This window comes from Mandrillus leucophaeus, unplaced genomic scaffold (assembly GCF_000951045.1).
Source record: "Mandrillus leucophaeus isolate KB7577 unplaced genomic scaffold, Mleu.le_1.0 Scaffold116, whole genome shotgun sequence".
NCBI classification, from domain to species: Eukaryota; Metazoa; Chordata; class Mammalia; order Primates; family Cercopithecidae; genus Mandrillus; species Mandrillus leucophaeus.
Window position 1 is genome coordinate 2,590,687 of NW_012099876.1, and position 21,902 is coordinate 2,612,588.

Consider the following 21,902-nt stretch of genomic DNA (forward strand, 5'->3'; position numbering starts at 1 on the left):
TTTTTTTTTTCAGAAGATTGAAAGGTAGTGTTTTAGAAGTAGCATTGAGAGCAAAAAGATCCCAAACCCAGCTTCTTACTGTGAAACACTTGAGATGTGAGAAAATACACAGTGATCACTGAAGACAGCAGCTAACAAGAAGCAAGATTTTCAAGGGACAGCCAAGTTTCTGTTTAAACAAAAGGATTTTTCTGATCGAAGTTGCTGTATTAGACAATAATAAAAATTTTTTCAGCAGTAATATCATTCACACCTAAAAATATGCGTATTATGTTGTGCCTAAGGAATATGACTTTTCATGATTTCTTCAACTTAGCCTACAATGCAATAATTAGAGAAAATAGCCCCCTTCACGTAAATTTTACAACAAAGTTGAATATGGGGTTGACGTTAATTCTGATTGAAATCTTTAAAAGTTGTGTCTGTTTCTGAAATTGAGCACGATTATGACCCTTGCATTTTCTTAAGTGGAAAATCAATGTTTTTTAAAATTCATTCCATAGTCCCGCTTCCTCCCTCTCAGACCTTGCTGTGGTCCTTTGTCAACTACCTAAGATGCAGTTTAACATAGTTGGGCTCTTTAAGAAAAAGTGGAGACAGGTGACCCTCGTGTGGAGCCAGTGCATCTTGGGCTCATCTGTCTGTTGATGGATGATGATGCTCCTGGAATGGCAGACAGCATGCCCTGATGGAGCTGAGAGCTGGTGGCACCACACACTGTCCGTCCGCCAGGAAGACCTGCCCCCCTTCCCAGGCCACTGCCCTGTCTACCCTCCAGAGACATTGTGAGAAGCAATTGTTATTTTCTTAATAATTTGAAATCCTCCAAGTTCTCTGAGTTCCTTGGGGGAGAATAAACAGCAAGCATATCCTGAGGCATATTTATTTTATGTGGAGCATTTGCTTCTTGGCCTCTGCCTGCCATTGAGTCAACTTGGAGTGACTCTCCTTGTGCACTCGATCATAGAAGTGGTTCTTCAATTACATCTGTAATCCCAGAGTCACGGGCTGATTGAATACATCTTCCTGGGCTCTGGAAGCAAGGCTTCTCAACCATGTCCACACACTTGCCAGCGGGTGAGAGGCTTAAAGACAAAATCTAGCCCAGAATGCTGCTTCCTCTCTCTGCCTGCTAGAGTTGGGAGTGGGGAGGTAACCAGGATGGCTAAAGAGAGGAGTGAATTCATCATCCCAGTTGGTTTTTCCAGCTGTTCCTCCTGCTAATGCCCATAGCAGGATAGACAGTTCTGGCTGAGATGTGGGTAGGTGACAGTGGGTGAGGATGGATGTGGGGAGTAGAAATGCCAACCTATTTTGCAGACAGATATATAGTAGCAAGGATGCTTTGCATCAGGACTGAGACTAGAGGAAGGCAAGTAAGTTACCTAGCAAGTAAAATTTAAGGGTGTCTTTGCTCTCAGGGCCGTGTAAGCACGGAGCTGGCACTAGAGAGTGAGTGTCTCTTTAAATTTTGCACTTAGTCGCTTCTCTTGCCTCATCCTAGTCCCAACCCTGCTTGCATGATTATCAGCCTACAGTCTGCTTTCCCTGAACCCAGTGTGTAAGGTGACTTTGTAAGAAAGAGTAAGAAGAGAAACAAGGCACAAGGGCCTACATAATCTGCAATCCCCCCACTACCTTGTTTCTTACTGCTTTCCCCCCTCACCCACTGGGCTCCAACTATACTGACCTTGCTGTTCCTTGGCTGTGCCAGGCTGGTCCCACCTCACAGCCTTTGCACAGGCTCTTCTCTCTGCCTGGAATGGTCTTCCCATAGGTATCTGCCTGGTTATTCCCTTGTCTCCTTGAAGCCTTCCTCAAATGTCACCTTCTCAGTGAGGCCTCCTGGGACCGATCTATTTACTACTGTCGCCAGCCACCACTCCCAATCCCCACGCTTTATAACCCTGACATGCCAACTTTTTAGTATTGTATTTTCCTAAGGCTCTTATCATATCACCTTCTAACAATCTGCCTAATTTGCTTAATTCCTATGTCCCTTGTCTATTGTCTCTTCTACTAATGCATAAGCTCCACAAAGACAGGGCTCTTTGTTCTGTTCCCTGATCTGTCCCAAGTTCTCTTCTTTGAGCAGAACCCGACATATAGTAGGTGCTCAATAAATGTTTTTGGATGAATTTTCCCTTCCCAAAGCAAGTAGATCAAATATAGCATAACCTCCATTTTTAGTCTTTCTTGCCTCTGCTCATCAGATAAGTGAATTTGTCTTTCTCCATCCTACACATAATATGTTGGTAGAGGCAGGGAAAACATTCCCCCAACATTTGCCAGTTTTAGCTGCCCTGAACTTTTGGGCCAGATATTCACAGTATAATGAGACTATATTCTATAGCTCCACTGCATAGTACTGCAGCAAAATACACTGATTGCGGAGTTCATTTTTATGTCCCCCAGTGTATCTGCTTTCAGTGTGTGTGACCTGGAAACCTTCTGTGTGATAGATCCCAAAAGCAAGAGATCCTATTGGCATTTGCTCCCTATTGACTGTATGGGTCAAAATAAAAAGTTATGCTCTGGGAAAGGAGACATTCAGCCTCTTTATGAAGGGCTTTTTGTTTTGTAGTCTGGCTTTATTATTTGTCCCATGTATCTGTTTCTATGCCTCATCACATTAGTCTTCCTGGTGGCCTAGACATAGCAATTCAGCACTTGGTTTTCATTCTGTCTTCTCCCATCCAATATCCTTTCTCCTTATGCTTGACACCACCCACCCACCTCTTTCCCTGAGTGATTTTTCTCCCTTTAGGCAGCTTCCTTTTAACCAGCAATTATACAAGATGGAAAACTGGATAATGTAATAAAATATATGAGGAAAATGTATTAAATTTGTGTAGGTTAAATTGAGCATTTCTGAAAATAAAGTGTCATTCATTCCCTGAGAGAAACAATAATTTAGGATGCAATTTCACTGCTACCTAAATGCACTTATAAAATGGATATCCAAATACACCTACTGTTGTCTGTCAAGGATAAAGGATTTCAAGGGCAGTTTGTCTCACTGGAGTTTAGTAATTGAACCATACGGTTTATAGATTATTGAATCTAGTGCTACAAGCCTCTGAAAAACAGTTTTGGCTTGATAAGGAACAATGGAGCATTACTGTACTTTCACATCCAATGTCTACCAATTATGGCAAGTATGAAAGAGTGAAACTTAAAAGCGATAACTGGTTTTCTCATTCTGACTGATCATGCACACCATACAAAATATTTCAAAGGCACAAAAGCATGAAAGTTCTCCAGTGGAACTTCTAAAGTTTTCAGTTGCTCTTAACTAAAAATTATTAGATGAAATTTAGTAATTCTTTTTTTTTTTTTTGGTTTAATAATTGCAAAAGGTTTCCTAAGCTGCTAGCTAAAGTTATGGTTATGGTAGAGATGGGGAGAGGTGGACAGAGAGAGGAGGGAGAAGGATGGGTGAGAAAGAGAGAAAGGTGAACGCAGAAGGCAAGGATGCTCTCTGGAGCTGACTGACAGGGGTCCAGTACCAGCTCTTCCATTCAGTTGCTGCAAGACCTTGGAGAAGCTTCCTTCCCAGTGCAAGTTTCCTTTGTTACCAGCAAAATGGAGATGATAATAGTGTTTACCTCCTGGGGTGATTATAAGTAAGCATTCAGTAACTGTACTTAATACACAAATATTGCTTAAACTATGCATGGCATGCAGTGACTACTCTATAAATGTGAGCTTCTGATGCTATCATTGAAATGCATAAAAGTCAAATCTTAGCTTTCTTTCTGTAAATATAATGGTTGTGTATTACATGGGCATGGACTTATTAAGCCAGAGTGAAGGTGGGGGGCTGAATTAAGTTATCTGTAAGGCTGCCATGGTAGAAGCTGTGGGCATCCTCTACGCTCAACCCATGGCATCCACTTCACTTCCAGGAAGGTACCAGAAGCCCAAATTGTAGTAAACTAAACACAGCCCAGGCCTTGGTTAGGGGTCCAGTAGGAGCAGAGAAGGGAACAACAGATGAGCTTGGATGCTCCACTGCAAACATGAGTCCTAAGTCAAGCACACAAGATCAGAAGTACACAATGTCAGAGGCAGGACAAAGGGAAAAGCAGGGGAAGCAAGACAGGAAAATCTAGGAACCCCAGTGGCCCAGTTGTAGTTCAGACCACACTAGCATCCCCACTGTGGGAAGAGAGAATGAAACCCAGGGAGCTACGAAGATGGGGGTGCATGGACTCCCTACAATTCTAAGAGCAGGCCCAGAGAAGCACTCACATTTTATCAGCCTAAGATAAAGATATGAGAGAGATTTGACCTGAAACTACATACTCACTTCCTAAATTAGAGGAGGGGAGGAGGGGCTTACCCACCTTCAGATTTAACTCTCCTTGGCCTAAATACCAATGAGGCGAGCCCACAATCCACTTTCATTATTAAAGGTGGCTGGAGAAGTTCTCAAATAGACAACGAAGAGAGCCATCATCAGAAAAGTTAGCAAAGCTGGCCAGCACAGTCCTCATGCCTGTAATCCCAGCACTTTGGGAGGCTGAGGCAGGCAGATCAGTTGAGGTCAGAAGTTCAAAACCAGCCTGGCCAACATGGCAAAACCCCATCTCTACTAAAAACACAAAACATTAGCTGAGTGTGGTGGTACGTGCCTGTAGTCCCAGCTGCTTGGGAGCTAAGGCACAAGAATCTCCTGAACCAAGGAGGCAGAGGTTACAATGAACCGAGATCATGCTATGGCACTCCAGCCTGGGCAACAGAGCAAGACTTCATTTCAAGAAAAACAACAGGTAGCAAAGACTAACTACACTTTTATTTACATGTATATTTGAAGGACTTTAAAAAAAATTAAAGCTCAATGTTTACTGGAAATTTCAGCCATGAAGTTGTTAAAAAATTAATCTGGGGCCGGGCGCGGTGGCTCAAGCCTGTAATCCCAGCACTTTGGGAGGTCGAGACGGGTGGATCACGAGGTCAGGAGATCGAGACCATCCTGGCTAACACAGTGAAACCCCATCTCTACTAAAAATACAAAAAATTAGCCGGGCGTGGTGGCGGCGCCTGTAGTCCCAGCTACTCGGGAGGCTGAGGCAGGAGAATGGTGGGAACCTGGGAGGCGGAGCTCGCAGTGAGCTGAGATCTGGCCACTGCACTCCAAAAAAAAAAAAAAAAAAAAAAAAAAAATTAATCTGGCTATTGAGTATGAATCAACATTCAACCTTCTATAATACAAAATTACATTTACTTTGGTTACAATCAAGTTTTAAGCTTTGCTTAGGCCAATGATCAGACTAGTCCAAAGGTCAACAAATTATCTTCTGCAGGCCACATTTATCCTGCCATCTGCTTTTGTGAATTAAGCTTTGTTGGAACATAGCCACATCCAATTGTTTGCATATTATCTGTGGCTGCTTTGGGGCTATGCATTAGTCTGGACTGGCTCTCTTTCTAGAGAGACAGAGTTATTAAAAGGAACTGGCTCATGTGGTTATGGAGGTTGAGAAATTCCAAGATCTTCAGTTGACAAGCTGGAGACCCAGCTGACCTAATGGTACAATGGCAGTCCTGATCCAAAGGCGTAAGAATAAGGAGAGCCAATGGTGTAAGCTGCAGTACAAGTCCAAGTCTCAAGGTAGGAGAAGACCGATGTCCCAGCTCAAAAACACTCGAGCAGAAACAGCAAATTCTCTTTTACTCTGTCTTTTCTTTCTTTTTTTTTTTTTTCTCCGATTCAGGCTTCCAGTGGATTGAATGAGGCCCATCCACATTAGGGAGGGCAGGCTGCTTAACTCGGTCTACCAATGTAAATGTTAATCTCTTCCAGAAACCCCTCACAGAGACACCCAGAAGAATGTTTAACCAAATATCTGGGCACCCCATGACCCAGTCAAGTTGACACATAAAATTAATCATCACAAGCTTCAAAGGCAGAGTTGAATAGTTGCCATAGAAATAGAAGTTCTATGTCCAGCAAAGCCAAAAACACTACCTGGTCCTTTATGTAGAATGTGTGCTGATCTCTGAGCTAGTCAATAGAAGAATAAATGGGAACACAACTAGATAAATTCTGTTTCTCTTCTGTTACATATCAGTTCATTCATTCATTCATCTGAAAGTATTTTGTGAGCATCTAGAATATGCCTTAGCAGAACAGTGAAGAGAACAAGTTCTTACCTCAAGAAGTTTACACTGTCTAGTGAGGAAAGATAGATCAAAATAAACACAAAGATACAGTGCATAGAAACATGCCCTTTAAAACAATCTAAATCAGTGGGCAAGGAAAAGAGAGAGCTGAGTTATGCTGTCTGGATGGTGGAGGCAGGCCTTTGGTAAGGTGATGTTTAGGCACAGATGCTGTACTTACTCCCAAATCAATGCAATAAATCATGCTTTCATGTGAGTATTTTTGACTGAAGGAACACAGTGCAAAGATGGTGAGATGAAAGCATGCCTGATATATTCAAGGAAAAGCAACAAGATCAATGGACTGTATCCAGGTGACAGAGAGGGAGAGGAAAAGGAGATGAATTTAAAGAAATGGCAGGTGCCAGATCAAGTTAGGCTCTGTAGATGATGATAATGAATTTGGATTTCATTCCATGTGAAATGGGAAGTCATTGGAAAGTTTATTAAAAGGAGTGAAACTGTCTACTCATGTTTAGGAGCAATGACTCTGGCTATGGTGTGGAATACAGCGGCAAGCACTAGAAGCCAGGAAAGCAGTAAAAAGACTCTGTCAGTCAGCTTCTCCTAGGTTTTTCTGCAATAAAAAGAAACCCCAGGATCACAGTGATTTACAGCCACAAAGGTTTACTTCTTACTCAGGTTAGATGTCAGCTGTGGCTCTGATTGCTATTGTTTGGAATTCATATTGAATGAACAACCCCCATCTATGATATCACTGGACTCATGGGAGAAGAGAAAGAGAAATGGCTGGACAACAACATGATGGAACTTCAAGACTCTACTCAGCAGCAGCACATGTCATTTTCACACCCAGGCCCTTGGCCAAAATAAAACACACGGCCAAGCCTATGGTCAACAGAGTGTGTAGATAGACTCCTCCCAAAGGAAGGGGGAAGCAAATAAGTGGCAATGATGATAAAATCTAACACAGCAGTGACTGCAGTGGTTTTTGTATTAGGATGATAGCAGTGGAGGTGCTGACACTTCTGTACTCGGGATCTATTTTGGACAAGATTGCTGAGGAATTAAAAGATGTGAGAGAAGGAGAGGAGGCGAGAATGGCTCTACTGTATTTATCCTTTACCTGATACACTAGTGCCAAATTTATGAAATAAACAAAATCCAGCCCTTTTTTTCCCACACTTAGTATCCACATCCTTGATGACCTCTATTCTCAGTTCTTTTGAGGGCTTTGCTCTTAGTTGGCTGAGATTATTAGCTACATGGAAGTTACTGCAATGGTTGGGTATTAATAAGCTCTAGAGTCAGACAAATCTTCCTGGGGTTTAATCCCTTCCTGGGATTCAATCCCTTCCTGGGATTCTCTTCTCTATGACTTAAGATAAGTCAGTTAATATCTCTGCACCTTAGTTGAACTGAGAATATATAACCATGATGAGCTGAGTCCTTTGCCTTCTCTTGCTGCGTCTTCACGACAGATCTGTGAAGTGAGGTTTATTGCCCCCACTTTATAGGTCAGCAAACCAATACACAGAGGCATTAAGTGATTTTCCCAAGGTCACACAGCTTGTAAATCTCAGAGGCAAGGATTCAAAAGTCTGTTTGAATCCAAAGCCTGTGCTTAAATAAATCAAATATAGCATTTAAAATCTGGATGTTGCTTACCTTTTATAGTGCTTGCTTTTTTTTGACAGACTCAACTATCATAAAAGTTAAACTGATTATGTGTGAAAGATAATCTGTGAGTTCATTTCTAAGAAACAGTAAAAGTGATTCTTCTCGCTCCATGCAGGCAAATCCTTCTTAGAGGATATATGCAAATATAGTACAGAATTAGAAAGCCTTATTTATACTCTAGGGCCAGGGAAATAGCTTTCAGGAGTGGATATAAAGAATGCTATACGTTGAATGGGGAAGGTAGAGACGATAGCAGAAAAGGCTCAGGCGTAAGGAATAGGAGTGGAAATACCTACTTAAAAGGAGAATATGAAAAAAATAAATATAACTAAAAACAAGTGTATGGGAATATGAAACCTCACTACTACTGAAAGTGATATAATTAAATAATAAATGAGACTGCACTTTACTACCATTTAAATAAGAAAAACATTTTTAAGAATAATGCCCCAAACTGGTGAATATGCCTTGAAATCTGGTCCTGCATGCCTTATTCTGGGCAATCTAAAATGAAAAGCAATTTGAAGATACATGAGGGACTGTAAGAGTATTCATATTCTTAAATCAAGAATTTCCCTTCCGAGAATTCATTCCCAGAAAATCATTCAAGATATTAGGGAAAAAATGAAGATGTTATTTGTAGAATTATTTGAATGACAACTCTGCAAATGTAGCTGTCCAACAGTTGGGGAATGGTTAAATCAATTTTGATACCTTTACTTTCTAGAATTTTGTACACATATTGAAACTTGTGGCACATACATTTTTAAAAATGCAGATTGAAAATTGAAGTACTGATACATGTTACAACATGGATGAACTTTGAAACCATGCTAAGTGAAAGATGGTCAGTACAAACAACCATATATTGTATGGTTACATTTATATGAAATAATTAAAATAGGCAAATCTATGAAGACATAAAGCAGATGAATGATTGCCTGGGACTAGGTGTGTGGGGTGGGATGCAGGAATGGGGAGTGGCTGCTAGTGGGTACATGGTTTCTTTTTGAGGCGATAAAAATGTTCTAACTTATATTGAGATGGTGCTCGTGTGACTCTGAATATACTAAAAACCATTGAACTGTACACTTTTAATGGGCAGATTATATCTCAAAAAAGTTACATCTCAATAACAATGCTTTTTAAAAATACAAGTTGAGTATATACTGTAACTAAAACTAAACTACATAAATCCATGAGAGACAGACTAGAAGTGAATATAATGAAATGCTAACAATGGTTTGGTTCAGAAAGTGGATTTGTGGGTGAAAATTTTTGCCTTCTCTTACTGTCCCAAATATTTATAATATGATTAGATTTCTTTCATTATTAAAAAATAGATACAATTAGCAGACAGGAGAATCCTCTCCTTTGCATTTCTCTCTCCCCTCCACCAAAATCCAATCTTCTTATAACTTTGCAGAATCAAGAGTCGGAAATAGCACCGTCCAGCAGCCCTCGAAATCCCTTCTAGCCATTTCAGGCCATTTGATACAATTCTCTGAATGGAAAAGACAACTATATTAATAGATTTAATACACCTCAAGAATATACAGATGAAAATTTCTGGCATACTGAATATACATGTGTTCTCATTTTCAGGAAGTGATAGAAGCAATTGCGGAGTGTGCATTTAAGACTTCACCTTTTCCAATTCTCCTTTCATTTGAGAACCATGTGGATTCGTAAGTATTCAACATATTCAGGAAAGAGTCTTTTTCCCAAATGAGGCATACTGAGTAATTGTTTATCAGATTTAAAATTATTTGACATTATTAATGGTGTTCTTCAGTCATGTTATATATTAACTGGCATGTTTTCATTTGTAGGTGATGGAATTCACTTAAAATAATCAACATTAAAATTGTCCATTGGACTTGTAGGATCTATTTTCATACCATAGTATGGTTTTTAAATTAAAATCTCTTCTTTTTGCAATGCAATGGAACATGTTTTCCTACACAATACATGTCTCTGTCATAGATTTGGGGTGCTGTGGGCCACTTTTATAACTCTCCTTCATGAGTTCCTTCTATTGCACACAATTTGAGTCCAACATCACCTTGTGGCAGGTGGAAGGAGAGCTGTGAATTCCATTTTACCAATTTGCACTTACACAGAACTCAGTTCACCAAACCTCCATATTCCCCCTTTTGACTGGCTTTCCCGTTTGTCAATATTTGTATTTGCCAATTTCAAAATAGCCTGCATGTATTGCTGAGCTACACAAAGAAAAGGTTATTTTGAATTCACTGTTTTATATTCATTTTAGCACACATTACCAAAGAGAGACACATTTATATCTGATAGATGTATATTAGTTTATCATGTAGTTACTCACTTTAAAGAGCTACAGAATGAAAGATTGTTATCCATATTGAATGAAAGCCCCCGCTTTCATTTCAGGAACCTAAGCCAGAATTTTCAACTAAAAGCCAGCAGCACCTGTCCTAATTTGGATTACAAGTTTCTTTTGACCCTCCTTCCTAATGAGAGCCTTTCCCAGGTCACTGAGCCTCTTTGTCCAAGTAACTTGCAACACGTGCTTCAATTCTCTAATTCTTAAAGAGTTCACTAAATATTAAAGATGCAGATTGGTCATGAGCAAACTTCAACTTGAAGAATTTCTAAGTAGTTAAATGTGACAATTTTATAATTATCTGTATTTTTTCAGTTTGCCCTCCAGAAATCCATATTACGTTTACTGGCTTGTGGTTCTGTTTCATTATGCAACAATCATTCAATGAATGATGTAATCCTTTGGCACATAGCTTCTCCAACGCTTCTGAGGGTCAAAGGAAGAGAAAGGAATTTATTCTGTTCCATGCTATTTCTGTTCTTACTCAAAGGGGCACCTCTTTAGAGGCTGTATTTAATACCTAGTTTGCTGTGATGGTTCTGCTTTGCAATTGACTCTGTTAAACAATTTCTCATCTCTGTCCATTCATTTGTAATTGGCCTGTAACAATATGTATTAGTCCATTCTTGTACTGCTATAAAGAAATGCCAGAGAGTGAGTAATTTATGAAGAAAAGAGGTTTAATTGGCTCACAGTTCCACAGGCTGTACAGGAAGGCTGGTGGCATCTGCTTCTGGGGAAGCCTCAGGGAGCTTTTACTCATGGGAAAACAGAGTGGAAGCAGGTGTCTTACATGGCAGGAGGAGGACTAAGAGAGAGTGAGGAGGTGTCACACACTTTTGAACAACAAGATCTCGTGAGAACTCACTATCACAACAACAGTACCGAGGGGAATGGTGTTAAACCAAAAGAAATCACCCCCATGATCCAATCACCTCCCACCAGGCCCCGCTTCCAACATCGGGGGTTACAATTTGACATGAGATTTGGTCAGAGATGCAGATTCAAACCCTATCACAATACTTTAGCACTTTTCTTTCAGGCATTGTAGTTTCAACTTGAGGACGCTTTTTTTTTTTTTTTTTTTAATAGAAGAAGGGCATCTGGTATACTTTTCTTTTTTCCTTTCTTTCTTTCTTTCTTTCTTTCTTTCTTTCTTTCTTTCTTTCTTTCTTTCTTTCTTTCTTTCTTTTCTTTTCTTGTTTTGTTTTGTTTTGTTTTTTGTTTTTTGAGACAGAGTTTCACTCTTGTTGCCCAGGCTAGAGTGCCATGGCACGATCCTGATTCACTGCAACCTCCGCCTCCCGGGTTCAAGTGATTCTCCTGCCTCAGCCTTCCGAGTAGCTGGGATTACAGGCCTGCGCCACCATGCTCGGCTAATTTTGTATTTTTAGTAGAGACGGGGATTCTCCATGTTGGTTAGGCTGGTCTCGAACTCCCAACTTCAGGTGATCCGCCCACCTTGGCCTCCCAAAGTGCTGGGATTGGCATACTTATTTTCTTAAAGAGATGTTTCTATTTAAATTAGACAAAATGAAAGGCTATGGTTCCATTCTGTATTGTCACACCTGCTACACTGAGCTTCCCCTTGACATAGCCAGAAAAATATCAACCGCCACCTCCACCAACATAACAGCTAACCTTTATTAAACGTTTTTTTGTGGCAAGCAGTTTTTGAAATATTTTACAAGCCTCAGCTCATGTAAGCCTCACCGCAAACCCAGGTGCTTCTAAGAGTAAATATTATGATTATCGCCATTTTACAGATGATGAAACTGAGTCCTAAAGAGGATGAACAACTTGCTCAAGGCCATGTAACTAAAACATGACAGAGATGGGATTCCAATCCAGTTAGTGTGACTTCAAAATGCACACTTTTAACCTTTTAACCAACACATCTCCTACACCTAAACAGAAGCATTGCGAGCCTTCAAAACATCAAATTCAGACAATGAGAGCATCCACCAGACAATGGCCAGCAAGTGTTCACCTCTGTGGCTTGTAATGCTTAAACACAAGGTGGTTTTTGCAGTTCTTCACACCAGTCATGTAGAGATCCAGAACTGGACATGAAAACTAATTTCTGCATCATGCACAAAGGCTAAGAGACTAGTGCCGTTGTACTGCCCTTACTGGCTTAAAAATGATAAATTTAGCTATTACAAGTTCATTAATAATTTGTATATGACAAAAGAAAACAGGAAAACAGCCTTTCCAGGATGCCATGATTGTGTCCCAAACCACTGAGATAATGTAATGGCAGTGAAATACTAAAAGATAAAATTCTATTGTGGAGGAAGTGGGTGGGAGTTGCTTGCTTCGTATTTCCCTTGTCCTTCAGATATCAAAACTGCTCAGCCACCATTCTTTCCTGGGAGGCTAGCACACACCCAAAGAAAACCGATAAGCTTTCCTTTCGCTGTTAAAACCCCATGCTTGACTTGTGAGTCACCTCATCTAGTTCCTGAACCCATAGCAGGCAGTAGCAACACTCTTTCCCACTAAACCTAGAAGTAACCTCAGAATCCTTCTCAGCACAGTGACCTCGGAATAGACCAGCAAGACATCTGACACCTATCTGCTATCTCTGATGAACTATTTTATTCCCCTGTGTGCTGCATATATGGAATTTCAGGTTTAGAACTCTGGTCCCAGCTCACTTGGGCCACACGTCCAAAACAAATTTACACTAGAAAAAAAGGAGAAAAGGACTGGGCACGGTGGCTCACTCCTGTAATCCCAGCACTTTGGGAGGCCGAGACGGGCGGATCACGAGGTCAGGAGATCGAGACCATCCTGGCCAAAACGGTGAAACCCTGTCTCTACTACAAATACAAAGTGGGTGTGGTAGCGGGTACCTATAGTCCCAGTTACTCAGGAGGCTGAGGCAGGAGAATCACTTGAACCCGGGAGGCAGAGGCTGCAGTGAGCCGAGATCACGCCACTGCACTCCAGCCTGGGTGACAGAGTGAGACTTTGTCTCAAAAAACAAAAAAAAAAAAAATTAATTTATTAAAAAAGAAAGAAAAAACGAGAAAAGCCACTGAAATTTCTGGTTTTCTCTCCCAATATCTGAAGTCACCTATCCATGGACAATAAAAGGGAATCTGCTATTAGCTGCTTTCAATGTATCCTGTTGCTACATCGGAATCCCATGAAGTGTCTTCAAAATGCAGATTCCTGAGTTACACTCTTACCCTGACTTAGAATTTCTAGAAGACTTGAAAATATATTTTTGAAAGCCCTACTTGACTCTGACATCCTACTTGTGAACCAGCACTTTTATAAAAAGAATTCTACACCAAATTCAAGTAAAGTAAGCTTTACCCATGTTCAGCCACAGAAAACTGTGAAATTTTGAACAAGGTACTGAATTTCCATGGATTGCAGATTCCTCCTTTATAGGGAAAGAAGTTGGTTTAATTCAGATTGAAGGATTTACCCCCAAGAAATCAAGTGAGTTCCTCAGTCGGGAAAATTGACCTCTGCCCCAGACCTCTGCCCTGACCTCTGTCCCAGCATATAATAAAATACTGGGAGTATTTCATTATGCTCAGAAATGTCTGCTATGACCTGAAGTTCAAAATGCATTTTTGATTTTTTTTTCCTCTCACTTCATCTCCATAATTGCTGATACTGATGCTCTAAACACGTCAGGATTTTGTTTTTTTGCTAATTGCAATTTTAATGCCTTTTATTTCTGCAGTTCTGACCTGCAATTAAAGTCGGTTTGTTTTCCTCTGACTTTTTCAATTCAGTATTTGCTCTCTGCTCTGATTTAGTTCCATCAGGTGTGTGTGCATGTTTATTGAGAACATGGATAGCCTGATTACCAAATACCTCATTTTACTTTTTGCTTGGACACCTATCTCTTGTTCTGTCCATCCCAGTCGATTCTGAGGCAGGTTTTGTTTTTGTTTTTGTTCTTGTTTGTCTGTTTGGTTTGAGGGTCTCGCTCTGTCACCCAGGCAGGAGTGCAGTGGTACAATCTCGGCTCACTGCAACCTCCGCCTCCTAGGTTCAAGCGATTCTCCTGCCTCCTGAGTAGCTGGGATTACAGGCACGCACCACCACAACTGGCAAACTTTTGCATTTTTAGTAAATACAGGGTTTCACCATGTTGGCCAGGCTGATCTTGGACTCCTGACCTCAGGTGATCTGCCCACCTCGGCCTCCGAAAGGGCTGGGATTACAGACGTAAGCCACCACGCCCAGCCCTCAGGCAGGTTCTAAACGTCTACATTAGACATAGATTCTTGTTCTTAAAAGTGTGGTCCTCAGACCAGCAGCATCTGCATCACTGGTGAGCAACTTAGAGCTGCAGCCGAGTCCTGGGCCCCACCCTGGACTCTGTGTTGGACTCTTCATTTTAATAAGACCCCAGGTGATGTGAATGAGATAGAAGAGCTAAGCTGTAACCACCATGGTTTATTAACCACCTGCATCAGAATTATCTGCAGGCTGGCTTAAAATGCACGTTCCGGGGCTTTTGTCCGAGCTACGTGAATCAGGGGACTGTGGACTTGATCCTGTCACCTGCGCATTAACAGCTCAGGTGATTCCTTAGTGGAACTGAGTGATAATCATGGCTCCAGTAAAATCTTTATCTGGGCCTGATTTGGGGACTTCCTGACAGAGGGCACCTGTTTGGGGATATTTGGGACATCTCCCTGAAATTCCTCTACTGGAGAGAATATGGTTCCCTGGAAAATCCTGAGAGCAGGGCTTTCAGGTAAAACGCTCTGCTTTCACTCCAGGTGTTTGATTAAAGATAATTCGGGGCTCCCAATTCCAATATTCAGGAAAAATGTCATCAACTTCAGCACGTGTTGACTTATTTTAATCAATCACAGTGGTTTTCAAACTTGAACACACACCAGAATCAAGAGGGCTTGTTAAGACGCAGACTCCAGTTTCCCAGAGTCTCTGATTCAGAATCTGCACTTCTAACAAGCTCCTGGTGATGATGCTGCTGATGGTTCAGGGACCACACTTGAAGAAGTAATGCTCCATGATATTGAGCAGCATCTTTCTGTAAAAGGGAAATGGAGGGTTTGGCCATTTCTTTAGTGCACTCTGGAACATGTCGTCCCAGCACAAATGCATTTCTTATCAGCAGCAGCCACAGTGCAGGCTGACCCGGTTGAACCCCTGTGCAAGTTATCACTGGAGGAAGAAGACCTGAACCCAAGGATGCCCGGGGCTGGCCCTACCTATTCAGCCACTTCTCTGCCTGCTCCCAAAGCTCTCATAGACAGTTTCTAATGACTTGTCCTTCTGCAACAACCTCTGATGCTTTTCAGGATCAATTCTCTGATTAGTAGTTTTTCTTCTCTCCCTAATACTACTGAGGAATGTGGTACTGTATTCTGAGGGCTGCATAAGCCATTTAGTAAGCTCCCATACAGACCAAGAGAGGCCTGGTGAGAAGGGGCAAGGTTGCTGTGGAGGACTTTGCAAGTCCTTTGAATCTCTCCTTAGCCTCTCCCTGGGGTTCCAAGAAAGCAGTGACTTGGGGGTTCATATTCAAATGCCAGAGAACTCACTTTCCCCCGAGAGCACATGCTTTGTTTTTAAAAGGAAAAAAAGGAATACAAAATAGTGACTTTTCCTGTGGACCACTGCAATATGATTTGAACCCTCAATACTACCCCCCTAACCCCAGGGAAAAAAAAAAGAACAGCTCATGATCCAGGCTTAAACTTTAAATTCATGGAAAAGGGAATGAAAATAAGAATTATATTTTATGATCGATTTGAATTTTCATCAGGAAGGCTTTTCATCGCTGTTACTTATTCTTAGTACAGTCACAGTTCTGCTAAAATGTATTATCATTGCAGCATGTAGAGATAACTATTGGAAATCAAGTTCGACAGACTGTAGATCAAATTCAAAATCCATAAAACCTAAAGGAATTGGATACCTTTATAATGATATTTAACATTCCACGAAGTGAGGAAAAAAATTATTGCTTTTTGAAAGGTCAAGGGAAGCAGTAGCGTTGAAAGAATATGAATGTTCCCCTATATCAGCTGTGTTTACAAGTTACTGGGCATAGGATTTGTCTAGTCTAGCTGGCGGACGCCGCCTTGTAACAGTGGAATCATCTTACATTTGCCCTGCTCTTTTAATGTTTCAAAGGCGTTTGCATCCATTACTTCATTTCATCTTCTCAGCATCCTCTGTCCCTTTCCAAGAACAGTTATTATTCTCCTCATTATATAGACCCAGAGTGGTTCAGACTCTGGAGCTCAGCTCAGCAAACCCTGCAGTGCCAGCCTTTTTCCATTATACCAGGTCCCTACTGGCAACATATTCAGAATGATACCACCTTTGCTTTTCTATTATGTACATAAGAGTTGCACACAACTTTCCCCGAGGTGCCTGCTACTTTTATCTTTCCTCCAGGACCCCCTCCCCAAGTGACACACTGTTTGTTTGCCTGTCTGCCCTTTTCTACATTTTGAGATTCTCTCCCTCTCTTTTTCTCTCTCCATTGTCTCTCTTTCCCTACTCAGCTCCCTCCCTGCCATCCTTCCTTATCTATCCTCTTTCATCTCCTCATAAACACTCCTTTGCAGCAGTGGTTTACAAATTTCACTTGAGAATTTACATGGAAATATGAAAGGGTTCTTTCTCCGAGTGTCTTGCAATTGACTTGCAATCAGCGAGTTAAACAAAAGGGACTGAGCCTCTAACTCTGGGAATTTCAAGGCTCCAGTGACAGCAAATGACCTGCTGTCCCCTCCACCTGTGTCTATGCAGGTCTGCCCTGGGAACCACCTCACACGTCAATGCTTTCACTGTCCACTTATGTATGTTATTCAAATTCACATAAGTTAGGATAAATATCTAGGATGATAAAAACCAATCCTGATGGGTGGGATTAGAGAATCACTTCTTTCTGTAGTTAATAACAAAATACAATCCTGTTCAGGCTCTTTGGATAAGCCTCCCTGCTTCCTTCTTCTGTTCTTGCTCTCCCTTAGCCCAAAGCAGCAAGCCAAGATGGCGGAGTACTGCCGACTGATCTTTGGGGATGCCCTTCTCATGGAGCCCCTGGAAAAATATCCAGTAAGCAGTTTTGATGTTTGTCCTTGAAGGAATGTGTGCATTATTGATGAACAAGGTTGAGGGAGACTTACTTCCTTTTCATGTTTATGTTTCTTGGTAAGATTAATGTAGTTGATGATGAAATCTTTGACAAGGAGGATACCAGCAATGGGCCCCACAAAGGGTGCAGGAAGTGCCTCTGCTCTCTTCCTCTTCACATGCTCTTCTCTCTCACTGGCTGCCTGATGAAACTCAATCAAGAGTGCAGATTTCCCAACAATTACAATCAGCCCATAGAGACAGTCCAAGAGGACAGGCCTCTGCTCACTCCCAAGGAACCTCATCACACCCCTTTGCGATGAGTGGGTTGGCAAAACAGGACACTGCAGGTGGCACAATGTCTTCTTGGCCTGTCCCTGCTGGCTGCTCTCTATTTCCTTGCATGCACCTTTTGGTGTGGCACAACTCAGGTCACCTATTGCCATGATGATATCTCTGTTTTAGGAAGGAAAGCAGCAGAAATATCCTAAAGTAACATTTTCCTTCCTGCACCCTTTTGCCCGATCTCCATGCATTTTTAAGTGAGTTTATACCAGTCCCTACACTCATTGCAAGCCAAGAATACAGGACCAACTTAGGCATTCTATAGATTTTCTCAAAGTAGCCTATCTTGTGGCTTGCACACATGCTTTCTGATATAATATCTAATGACCCTCTCGTGGGAAATTGATTTTCCCATTAGATGTACAAACTTGAAAATTCATAAATGTTCAGATTTAGTACATCAAATCTACCAGTATATTTCTATGGTCTTATTCATGTAGAATGTGTTGCAAAAAAAAAAAAGTATAGTAATGAAAATATATCTTTGATGTAAAAAAAAAAAAAATTAGCGCCTGTGCAGGATACACTAAGAGTTTAATGAGCAGTGTTGAAGGTGGGGAAGAACAGTCTAGACATTTGGTATCCAAAGCTGAACAGGGGGTCTGGGGAGGGGATCTGAAAGAGGGAGCAGTAGTTTTAAAGAGTATGCCTTTCATTTCTACTAGCTGGAATCTGGAGTTCCTCTTCCAAGCCCTACGGAGTTAATGTATAAAATTTTGGTGAAAAATAAGAAGAAATCACACAAGTCATCAGAAGGAAGCGGCAAAAAGAAGCTCTCAGAACAAGCCTCCAACACCTGCAGCGACTCCTCCAGCATGTTCGAGCCCTCATCCCCAGGAGCCGGTGAGGGGTTGGTGGGCTCTCCCCCTCATGTTCTGTGTTGGTTTAAGAATTGCTGTTCTGGTCTGTGCGTGGTGGCTCATGCCTGTAATTCCAGTACTTTGGGAGGCCAAGGCAGGTAGATCACAAGCTCAGGAGTTCGAGACCCTCCTGGCCAACATAAGTGAAACCCCATCTCTTTGGTGGCCAACATGGTGAAATCCCATTTCTTTGGTGGCCAACATGGTGAAACCCTGTCTCTTTGCAAAAATACAAAAAGTAGCTGGGCGTAGTGGCATGTGCCTATAGTCCCAGCTACTCAGGAGGCTGAGGCAGGAGAATCACTTGAACTTGGGAGGCAGATGTTGCAGTAAAATAAGATCTAGCCACTGCACTCCAGTCTGGTGATAGAGCAAGACTCCATCTCAAAAAAAAAAAAAAAAAAGAATTAAAAAGATTCTGCTGCTCTGAAATTAGCTTTGAAGGACTTTGAACATTCCTATTTCTGCACAGTTTTAAACTACTGGTTTTCTCTTGCTGCTACCAACTTCGTGGCTTAAACCAACACAAATGCATTATCCTCTAGTCCTGTAAGTCAGGAAGACCCCTGGGTTTCACTGGGCTACACTCCAGGTGTCGGAGGGGCTGTGTTCCTTCCTGGAGGCTCTAAGGGAGAAGCTGTTTCCTTGCTTTTTCCAGCTTCAAGAGGCCACCCACATTCGTTGGCTTGGGGCTCCTTCCTCCAGCTTCAAAGCCAGCAAGGCTGCATTTCACTAACCTTTCTTTTGTGGTCACATCTGCCTCTGACCACAGGCAGGAAATGTCCTCTGCTGGCAAGAACTCAAGTCCATCCAGATAATCCAGAATAATTGCGCCCATGCCAAGGTCCTTAACTCCATCTCACCTGCAATGTCCCTTTTGTCATGCAAGCTAACATATTCATGGAGCAGAGACATCTCTAGAAGGTCATTATTCTGGCTACCATGTAAGCCAAATAGTCTTCAGAGTGACCATATGACTTTAAGCTTCATAATGGGAAATATTAACTATAGAACTGAGCGCTGGATGCATTGTCAATGACGATATGCTGAAGAGTTCTGGGCATTTCAATCTTTTCATGTTTTGAAGAGCTTTTTAAAATCTGTGACATGGCAAAATTGCTTAAATTATCTTTCGAAGCTCCTAGAGGATTCCTAATATCATTTCTTTCCCTTTTAAATTAAGGTCGAAATAGATTTCTGTGGTTGATGAGAAAAGAATTCAGTGGTCACTCATTTCCTTTGGATTATTTGTCATTTAGTCTAATTTATCTTCCAAGTTCAGTCAGAAGCTTGGCAATCTGAAGACTGCATTCCAGACATCTCCTGATTGCAGGGTGATTAAGTGGAAGAAACTTTAAGCTTGACTCTAGGAAGTTTTTCAGTTGTAAGTTAAACATAGGAGCAATCAATTTGGAAAACCACTTAGCAGTGTCTGTAAAAGCTGAATATATGCAGTCCCTGTACCTCAGGTGTTCCATTCCTAGGTATATACTTGACAAAGATGTGTATTTAGGTTTACTAAGAGACACGTACAAGAATTGCTTAAAGCAGCGGTATTCAGAATAGCCAAATACTGGAAACCAAATACCCATCAACAGATAAATGAATTATGGTATATTCACACAAAGGAAGAATATGCAGCAATGAGAATGATCTATAGCTAAATGAAAACTATGGATGAATCACTATAAATAAACATAAGCTGAGCAAAGGAAGTCAGGTACAAAAAAACTACATGCTGTATGATTTAACCTATGTAACGTACAAAAAACAGGCAAAACTAATTTATGCTATTAGAAGTCAGGATAATGGGTTCCCTTGGGGGAAAAGCAACCAGAAGAGAGCCAAAGAGCCTTCTAGAGATTGGTTATGTTTTGTTTCTTGATCTGGATATCACTTACTCAGACACGTTTATTTGGGAAAATTCTTTGCACTGTGGACTTACAATATGTGTACTTTTCTGTACGCCTATTATGCATCAGTTATAAGATTTTAAAATAATTAAAATATAAACTCTAGGACAATCAGGGTTAAAAAAAAAATGTAGCCTGAGACTGATTTATCTTTTCTTCTATTTTTCTGTCTCAGTTGCCTGTTTTTTTTGTTTAGATTAAAATCTTTATCAACAGACATTATATAATTCTTTGAAAGGGTTTGTCCTGTAGCTTGTGAATGTGGACTTTCATCATTATTGTGCAGGTCTCTCAAAATTTTTTCAAAAATAATTTTTGTTCTCAGTAAAAATGTTCTCTTTGAAGTTTGGAAGTGAATATCATTAACAGGCCTATCATTCACACCTATTTCCTAACACAAACTCTATCCCTTGAATGCTAGCAAGCAAACCTTGTCATCCTTTGCATGTGGATGCTTGTGTTTTTTACCATCTGCCTTTCCCACTACCAGTTCTCTTCCTCTTATTAACAGGATGCATAACACAAATGACGATTTTTACAGGCTGTGAACGTTATTGCTTAATACAGAGAAAGGGCAACAATCTGTTAGTTATTCAGTAGATTTCCTAAGCTAGCCCTGTCGTCTCTTATGCAATCAATGGAAACTTTTGGACATTTTAATACGTAGGTAGGCCCCTGAATAAAGAGCACTGCTAATTTACCATTTGGTTTGTAGATATTCACAGTATTGGGAACTCAGTAACTTGAAAAACGTGAAAGGTATTGTATTTCAAAGCTAGTTGACTTATCATGACCCCCGTAGGCCAGATGCCTCTTGCAGGATTCAGCCCTTTGCTAGTAGACTTGTCCTAACGAACTAGGGTAAAGTAAGATATCTTTTATAGTTCAACAAGATTCCCCGAACATCCCTCCAAAGATTTACAAGAGAAATATCAGGCTTCTGCTTTTTCCAGTAAAGCAAGACAAATTCTTTCTTTCCCACATAAACTAAAGAATGACCTGATTGGCTATTTGAAATGACTGTGAATTGTTGGGTCCTATAAAGTATTTTGTAGAAAGCTCTGCCAAAGAATTTTTTTTAAATTACTTAATTAAAAGAATCCCCTCTCTGATTTTTGTTTAAAAGGTAATGAGAACTTGGGATAAATTTCATTATAAAAATGCTTAAGTGGCAATACCCTAAAAGAATGTGTCTCTAATATACTAGTAAGACACGTTTTATATCCAAAATATAATCAATTCACCTTATTAACTAATACAATATCAGCGTTATAAAGTGGTTGTCTGTGGTTTTCCTTAATAAACAATCCAATACATAATAACCCTTGTTGGTCCCAGAAATCTTTTCTCCCCTGGAGATTTTTAAGCAATACTTTTTTTCAGTGCTGTCATTCAGTAATTGAACTGTGTCAACCAAGTGAAAACATTTATAAGCTTCTCAGAGGACAGTGCAGTGGTACTGTCTCCATTTATATATAGATCGAGTAGGGCAGCTAACTTTCAGAAGGCTGGCAGCGGGCG

General features: G+C 40.9%; 1 protein-coding gene across 1 annotated transcript in view; it reads left to right on the plus strand.

Moving 5' to 3' along the window:
• PLCB1 (phospholipase C, beta 1 (phosphoinositide-specific)) overlaps positions 1–21,902 on the plus strand; it is a 765,482-nt gene that overhangs the window by 566,193 nt on the left and 177,387 nt on the right. The window contains exons 12-14 of the mRNA XM_011998595.1: positions 9,415–9,497; positions 17,161–17,245; positions 18,274–18,451. Coding sequence (XP_011853985.1) covers positions 9,415–9,497; positions 17,161–17,245; positions 18,274–18,451 — 346 coding nt within the window. The remainder of the gene's footprint in view (positions 1–9,414; positions 9,498–17,160; positions 17,246–18,273; positions 18,452–21,902) is intronic.